The 9,011-nt window shown below is 34.0% G+C and overlaps 1 protein-coding gene across 1 annotated transcript in view; it reads right to left on the bottom strand.

The window, feature by feature from the left end:
- LOC107726638 (CUB and sushi domain-containing protein 3-like) overlaps positions 1–9,011 on the bottom strand; it is a 274,484-nt gene that overhangs the window by 169,454 nt on the left and 96,019 nt on the right. The window contains exons 12-14 of the mRNA XM_016536300.1: positions 7,649–7,761; positions 7,352–7,534; positions 759–1,085 (exon numbers count right to left, since the gene is read on the bottom strand). Of these exons, the coding sequence (XP_016391786.1) occupies positions 759–1,085; positions 7,352–7,534; positions 7,649–7,761 (623 nt within the window). The remainder of the gene's footprint in view (positions 1–758; positions 1,086–7,351; positions 7,535–7,648; positions 7,762–9,011) is intronic.

Here is a 9,011-nt window from a genome sequence, read left to right as displayed (position 1 = left end):
GGCTCGTTCTAACACGCCCCCACATGTCTACGTCACGATGTGGGAAGATTTGCATAACGCCGCCCAAAAGTTCACACAAAGAAAGAAGGCGTAACTTTGATTCTCGCTGTAGTATTGTTGCTGCCGCCGCCGCCATGTCTTGAAGACGCTGTGTGTTTCGTTATGAAAGTGAAACTCCTTTGTTTGGCCTTCCAAAAGAGGACACAACTAGAAATCAGTGGTAAAGTTGTATTTACAACACTGTTCCAGAACAGATCAACCCAAATATTCAGATGTGTGCAGCGCATTTTATGAAGGACGAGGACTGTTTCCTGGGAGAGTAGCGCTTGTTGTTTGTCGTTTCTCCGATCACAAATGCAGACATGGTTTTATGTTAATGTGGCGCAATACGCAATGCAACGCGTAAAAAGACAGTATAAGTCATTATAATCAGTAATTATGTCCCCACTGGATGCAACAAATGCCTCGACATATATACATATATATATATATATATATATATATATTAAGTATTTATGTTGTGACTTATTTTCAAAAAATATTTATGAAAATATTAAAATGAAAAAAACAAAACAAATAGCATGCAAAATATGCTAGCATGATGAAACATCAGCTTTGCCATCACAAGAATAAATTATATTTTAAAATGTATTCAAATAGAAAACAGTTATTTTTAATTGTAAAAATATTGCACATTATTACTGTTTATTCAGAACACAATCTTAATCTCTATGTGAAAACCAAAGTGAAGCACTCACTGCTGTATGTGATGTTGAATCCTCGACCGGACATGGAGTGGTCAGCCTGAAACTCCAGCTGGAGGATGTTGGAGTTGCTGGTGAGGTGCGACGGCACTTCTGCCCCAGAGAAGCGTCCCAACACCACAGCGTCCACCAGCTCTCCGTCCCTAACAGTCAGGAAGTCGTAGGGAGGCTCCAGGTCAAAATCATTGAAGGCCAAATGGATGCGGCTGCCTGGTTCGGCCATGATCAGCCAGACGCAGTTGAGGTTGTTGCCATAACCTTCCGGATAGTCTGGAGACAGAACCGTTCCCACGGCAGCCGTGAAGTTGGACATACAGGGAACTAAGAGAGGGAGGAGATGCTGATCAGATACATGAAGGTCAAAAGCAGCAAAGACTAATCTAAATTCATTTTAAAGGCATCAGATTTGGCTAAAATCTCTTAGCTGCAAGTTAAGGCAAGACACTACAGGCAAAACCACTGTTTTTTTTGTTTGTTTTTTTTTCATGCACTGGCCAATTTAGAGATTTTGGGCTCATTTGCTTTCATAACATTTCTTTTTTTCAGACTAGTGGAAAGAAAACATCCAAACTGTACATTTTAGTGTTAGTTTTATTACACTTTATCTCTTTGCGTCTGTAGATTTCAATTGTGAGCCACATCATTCTCATAATGTTTTTTTTTTCCATGCAATGAGCCAGAAATGAAGGTCAAAAGCAGCAAAGACTAATCTAAATTCATTTTAAAGGCATCAGATTTGGCTAAAATCTCTTAGCTGCAAGTTAAGGCAAGACACTACAGGCAAAACCACTGTTTTTTTTGTTTGTTTTTTTTTCATGCACTGGCCAATTTAGAGATTTTGGGCTCATTTGCTTTCATAACATTTCTTTTTTTCAGACTAGTGGAAAGAAAACATCCAAACTGTACATTTTAGTGTTAGTTTTATTACACTTTATCTCTTTGCGTCTGTAGATTTCAATTGTGAGCCACATCATTCTCATAATGTTTTTTTTTTTCCATGCAATGAGCCAGAAATCTCAATTTAATCTCCATTTGGTGATTGAAACAAATATGAAATAATGCAAAATATTAATAACAGATAAAGTATACTTAAAAAAACTTTTTTTAATTAGAGACGTTGCCTTTGAAACTAACTGAAGGACTAATATACCAAAGAGAGGCACATACATACATACATACATACATGCATACATACATACATACATATATATACATATACTGTATATACATATATATATATATATATATATATAATTAAAAAGTGAAAATGTAATAAAATATAATAATAAATAAATATTATAACAGTATATAATACTAAACATTTATATTTATATTTATACATACATGTATTATATATTTTGCACCTATACATTTCCTTTACAATACATACCTTTGAAAGCTGTTTTCGCAATATTAGTTTTCTTTCTCTCTCATGCAGCGCGATAGAAATCTGTTTTAGTGGTACTTAAACCAATCTTTCTGGTTTTATTCCTATCTATATTCTGATAAATTTTACAGAGAGGTTTGTTCATATATTATTCACCTAATTTATAGCATATTATTTTAATAAAAATCTCCACTTCAGCAGCACTTACACTAAACTTTACAGTTTCATTCCTATCTATATTCTGATGGTTTTCAGGGAGGGTTTTGTTCACATATCGTTTGCCTGATTTATAGAACATTTTAAGCAAAGAATACTTAAACCAATCTTTCTGGTTTTATTCCTATCTATATTCTGATAAATTTTACAGAGAGGTTTGTTCATATATTATTCACCTAATTTATAGCATATTATTTTAATAAAAATCTCCACTTCAGCAGCACTTACACTAAACTTTACAGTTTCATTCCTATCTATATTCTGATGGTTTTCAGGGAGGGTTTTGTTCACATATCGTTTGCCTTATTTATAGAACATTTTAAGCAAAGAACTTTTTTTTTTTTTTTGGCTACTGACAGTATTTTCTGATTCATGGAGTGAATAAGAGAGTCTCTGTAAAACCTTCAACTCCAATATGTCAACAAAAAACAAGAACTTGGCTTTACCCAATATTAAGATTTCTGTTCTGAAATTTGTATGCAACTTAGTGCATATTTAATTAGATAATGCCTCATATGCATATATTAAAAAAAAATTCAGAACTTACAACACAAAACAATTGTCTTAATCAAGTGGGATAAGTATGGTGATATCTGTAAATTAAAATGTTTACCCTATTCACCTGCAGTGTCTTGCCTTAAGCAATAACTAACACGCTGACAGGTGACAGCAGAGATAGAAAGAATGCTGCACCTGTTTCCTTGAGGGATTATTGTATTGTATTGGAAGCAGTAATTGTATTAAACTGCACTGCAGGGCACACTGGGAATTTTAAATCTCTTGAAATGGTATTGCTCTTTGGTGCTGTTTGCTTGTCGGGCTCTCAGAGAATTGTTATCTTATCATCTGCCAGAGCGCCAGGGGCGGTTCTAGGGGGGGGGCAGTCTTTGGCCCCCCCTACATTTGGAATCATATCACACCAAACTATTTTGGGTGAAATGCGCAGTTTGTCCTGTAAACTATGCATATAAAAAAAGAAAAACATCTCCAGCAGCTAAATTCAAATCTGCGTTCGCTGGCTGGCACAGAGCCAGAGACACACGCGTTTTGTATGACAAGCATGAGAGCCCCCCCCCCTTTATTCGTGCCACCTCAAAAATGATGCCTCTGACACTACAATACAAAATTATTTGTCAAATAAATGAAACATGATGAAACATTCATTTTAGTTGAAATTGTTATAGATTACATCTAGATTGCAGCGATACGTGACATGGTGAAAAATGACTGAATGAATAATAGGCTACTTAAAGTAGTTGAAGATGAATTCTAAAATTGTGCCCCCTAAAAGCACAAGTGGCCCCTGTCTGGCCCCCCCAGTTACTGTGGTCTAGAACCGCCCCTGCAGAGCGCAGCTGTCCTTTCGAGTCTGTTAGCCATATTTAACGGCGCAGCGGTTGTTTTGTTTACACACACCGACATAAAACACGGTTTTAATTAGTCCGACCTATTGACATCATTTCATTTAGATGTGTGTCTCACCGACTCTGAGAGATTCAAAGGGTCGTCAGCGCTCATCTTCGTAATGAGCTTGTGAGGATGGATGGAGAAACTGTGCTCTTAAATTACTTCCTGAACGCACAAGGCCTAATGTACCTGAAGAGAGCTAAACGTTAGTATTTCCCATTCATCTTACTCGCAGTTGGCAGGAAAATTACATCATGGCAATTGGCGACATGTCCATGTTATGATCACTTAAATGCACATCACACAGTAATTATGACTCCCAAGCTCTTATGAACTTTCTAGAAGGACTTGTGCTGGCTTTCAAGTTTTGTCAGAATGATCGTATTTACAGTATAATTGCAAAAATGTCATGATTAGCAATATTTAACTCTGGATTACCTTTGAGCTATTTTCTTTTTTTCTTTTCTTTAACTTTGATATATAATATATCATGGACTTGTTAGTGGTACATATCCAGAAAACAAATTGTACACTACCGTTTTTTTTTTTTTAAAGAAATTAATACTTTTTTTCAGCAAAGATACATTACATTTATCATATGTGACAGTAAAGACAGCTATAATGTTACAAAATATTTCTATTACAAATAAATGCTGTTCTTTTGAACTTTATATTAATCAAAAATCTCTGGTTTCCACAAAGATATTAAACAGCTCAAATGTTTTCAGAATTGATAATAACGTTTCTTGAGCAGTAAATCAGCGTATTAGAATGATTTCTGTCGAATCATGTGACACTGAAGACTGGAGTTATGATGCTGAAAATTCAGCTTTGATCATGGGGATAAATTATATTTCAAATATATTCAAATAGAAAACACATTTTAAATCTTAATATTTCACAACAATGTTGTTTTACTGTATTTTTGATCAAATAAATGCAGCATTGGAGAGAATTTTTTTTTTATTATTATTAACTACCTCAAACTTCTGTCCAGCACTTTGGTCAACTTGGGTTGTTTTAAAGTGCTTTATAAATAAAGTTTGATTAATTGATTGATTGATTTTGAACAGTCATGTAAAAAATACCATGGCATTCATAATGGTAGTGTCAAAAACATGATACATGGTAGATTCGTCCACCTCTTAAAAGGTATTGATCATAATTAAGTTTTAATTGTGAGTGTTAACCGCATAATTTAGCTTGTATCAAGGCAACAATTTCCCCTCCGTGCTCCAACCATTCAATAATCACTCCGCTCCGGGTTCACCATTTCCCGCTCCTCGCTCACTGATATCACAAACACCGCTCCATCTTCGCTCCCTGAGGAAATTTACGGCTAAGTTGAAGTATTTCAGTATGTTTTGAAATATCACAGAAGTTCTGTTCATAACATTTATTAAAAGAAAAAAAATAATACTAGGAGAGTAGTTTCAAAGGGGCTTATTGTAACACTAGTGTGCAAACTTTTTTTCCTGCCACATGCCAAGCTGGTTGTCAGCATTAAAAGATAGCTATCATTGCTGCTTTTTGCAGTGCAAATTTTGTTTGTGACGGATGAAAATTAGTATGTTTTTGTTCGTTATTTTATCTACGGATCGCTGCATTTCTTACAGATTTCTGCTCATTCGAAATCGGATACAGATGAAGTAGCACTGTAAGATTACATTTGTTTGAATGCATTATTCCGCTCCGGGTTCACCATTTCCCGCTCCTCGCTCACTGATATCACAAACACCGCTCCATCTTCGCTCCCTGAGGAAATTTACGGCTAAGTTGAAGTATTTCAGTATGTTTTGAAATATCACAGAAGTTCTGTTCATAACATGCATTAAAAGAAAAAAAATACTAGGAGAGTAGTTTCAAAGTGGCTTATTGTAACACTAGTGTGCAAACTTTTTTCCTGCCACATGCCAAGCTGGTTGTCAGCATTAAAAGACAGCTATCATTGCTGCTTTTTGCAGTGCAAATTTTGTTTGTGACGGATGAAAATTAGTATGTTTTTGTTCGTTATTTTATCTACGGATCGCTGCATTTCTTACAGATTTCTGCTCATTCGAAATCGGATACAGATGAAGTAGCACTGTAAGATTACATTTGTTTGAATGCATTATTGAGAGAGCATTGCGTGTGAATAAGTGTTGTAACGTATATATAACGAATAAGTGTTTAAATCACGCTTTCACACGAAAATATTCAGTATCTAGAAGGAACAAACAAAGTCCTTGAGAACTAACTTCCCGCTGATGTCCATTGCCGTCATCATAACCTTCACATTCTTTCTGATTTGAGTGCTCCATCTGTATCAAGCTATAGCTAAATATGTTTAACATGTGAATTCTTGGTAAATATGCAGTTGGCATGAATTGTGCTCGTGATGGAGCGGCAGTGAAGCGAGTGAAAAACACGACGCTCCGACTTTTAAAAAATCCGCTCCTCGCTCCATTCAAAATCACACCGCTCCGCTCCGATCACATACTCTGGCTTGTATGCATTTTAGAAATCGTTAATGAAAAATAGTGATCGTGCTCAGCAGAAAATACTACTCACGTAGCCAGTTAATGAAGCAACAGGCTTGTGTGATAAGACAACATTTCCCATCATTCTCTATGGCAGCATGAGTATGATGAAATACATAAAGCATCAATTACACACTTAATGCTCATCCTTTGCTCTTATTGCTCTTATTATATTATTGCATTAGCACTTAAAAAGCTTCCGATCTGAGAGAAAGAAAAAGGAAATTGCCCAATCAATGAGATACTACTATAGTTTCTATTAATATTTTTATATTTTATTTCATTTCAATTTTAAACTTTTAGTAAATTTGTTGTTTTTATAATATATATATGATTTTTTTTTAAATGTCTATTTATCCATCTATCTATCTATCTCTCTCTGTGTGTGTCTGTATCTGTATATATATACATATATATATATATATATATATAGCTGAAATTGAAGTTTTTTTTCCCCATTTCATTTCTGTTAAAGTTCTATATTATATATTTTTTATGGATTTAGTTTCACTATTAATATTTTGAAGTAGTTTTCATTTTTATATTTTATTTCATTTCAATTTTAAACTTTTAGTAAATTTGTTGTTTTTATAATATATATATGATTTTTTTTTAAATGTCTATTTATCCATCTATCTATCTATCTCTCTCTGTGTGTGTCTGTATCTGTATATATATACATATATATATATATATATATAGCTGAAATTGAAGGTTTTTTTCCCATTTCATTTCAGTTAAAGTTCTATATTATATATTTTTTATGGATTTAGTTTTAGTTAACTACAATAACCCTGGTTTCCATCAGCTTGAATTTCAGTCTCTTCTTCATGCAATGTGATTCCTCGTTCAGAAAACGTAGAAGCACGTTTTTGGTTATTTTTTGCAGCTTGACAGTATAAATCACCCTCAACTTTCATTGAATGAATAAGAGGAAAAAAATGCTCAGATGTTTTGTTTTGTTTTGTAAAAAATTTCATTTTTCAAAAGATAAAAAAAAAAACATTTAGACTTTGAAGCACATAAATAATGGTAGAGAAGCGTCTAGCAGCACTCACATATACAGATGGGGATGTTAGCAGACCATTGATTGTTATTCTGACAGGAAATCATTCGTTCGCCAATGAGCTCGAATCCGAACTGGCATTCGAAGCGCAGCACGTCTCCGTTGGAGAAGCCCCCGCCCTCTCGGAGTCCGTACAGAGGGATGCCGGGATCCCCACAACTTCCCTTGTCAATTTCTGTAGGTAGGCAAGAGAGACGAGAAGAGGGAGAAAAACAGCAGTAAAGCTTTTGAGCCAGCAGAGTGATTTATGTGGGCACTCTGAAGAAGCTGAGGCAGAGAACAGACTCACCTTTATAGTTGATCTTAAAGCCAATAGAGCCCACACTTTCATCAGACTGCAAATGCAGCCACATTTGATGGGTCATACTGACGATGAGGTCAGGGACGAAACTGCCCGTTAACCTGTCCATGCAGAGTGAACAAAAGAAAATAAGAGTCTGTGAGTTCAGAATACAAAACACTAGGGTGGCGGTACCATGCTATAATAATGCTGTCAAATGCCAATACTATGGTATTCTGATATATGCTATAGTATTGAATAATTACTATGTTTATAACACAGTAGTATTTTTATGGTACTCAAAGGTTAGGGGTCGTTAAGATTTTTTAAATATTAAAAAAAAAATCTCTTAGGCTCACACAAAAGGTGCATTTATTTTAACAAAAAAATTTTATGGTACTCAAAGGTTAGGGGTCGGTAAGATTTTTTAAATATTAAAAAAAAAAATCTCTTAGGCTCACACAAAAGCTGCATTTATTTTAACAAAAAAAAAACCAGTAATATTATGAAATATTATTACAATTTAAAATAACTGTTTTACATTTTAATATATTTTAAAATGTAATCTATTGCTGTGAGTCAAAGCTGAATTTTCAGCATCATTACTCCAGTCTTCAGTGTCACATGATCCTTCAGAAATCATTCTAATATGCTGATTTGCTGCTCAAAAAACAATTATTATTATCATTGTAGAAAACTGTTGTGCTGTTATGTGGAAACTATGATACTTTTTCTCAGGATTCTCTGATGAATAGAATGTTCAAAAGAACAGCGTTTATATGAAGTATTCTGTAACAATGTAAAAGTCTCTACTGTTACTTTCATCAATTTAATGCATCCTTAATAAATAAAAGTACTGATTTTTTTAAAGACCCCAAATGGTAGTGTATATCCAACAATATCATAGAATAGCCATGGTATTTATTGAAAAAAAAAATAGTATTACCATAGTACATATTCCAAAAACAACAAACAAAGCTTACAAAAAAGTACTAGACTAGTATCAAAGTATACTAGTAAAAAGTACCATGTTTTTTTGGTAGTGTCCAACTAAAATGTGATATTACCCTGGTATTATGTCCAAAACATAAATAATGTAAGTAATGCCTTAGTACTTTTTGAATTTGACTTCACTTTGTGTTTTCATGTATTTCAAAAACACCATGGTAGCATCCAACACCATAGTACTACAATGATACTAATATATATATATATATATATATATATATATATATATTAGGGCTGTCATCATTAACGCGTTAACGCATGCGATTAATTTGACAATCCTTAACGCGTTAAAATAATTTAACGCAGTTAACGCAAAATTACTGAAGCACAATTTCTATTCTAACCCTTTAACCCAATTTTGCTT

This window comes from Sinocyclocheilus rhinocerous, unplaced genomic scaffold (genome assembly GCF_001515625.1).
Source record: "Sinocyclocheilus rhinocerous isolate Xijiao unplaced genomic scaffold, SAMN03320098_v1.1 scaffold5, whole genome shotgun sequence".
NCBI classification, from domain to species: Eukaryota; Metazoa; Chordata; class Actinopteri; order Cypriniformes; family Cyprinidae; genus Sinocyclocheilus; species Sinocyclocheilus rhinocerous.
The sequence above is the reverse complement of the archived record's forward strand: the minus strand, read 5'-3'. Positions and strand labels throughout refer to the sequence as shown.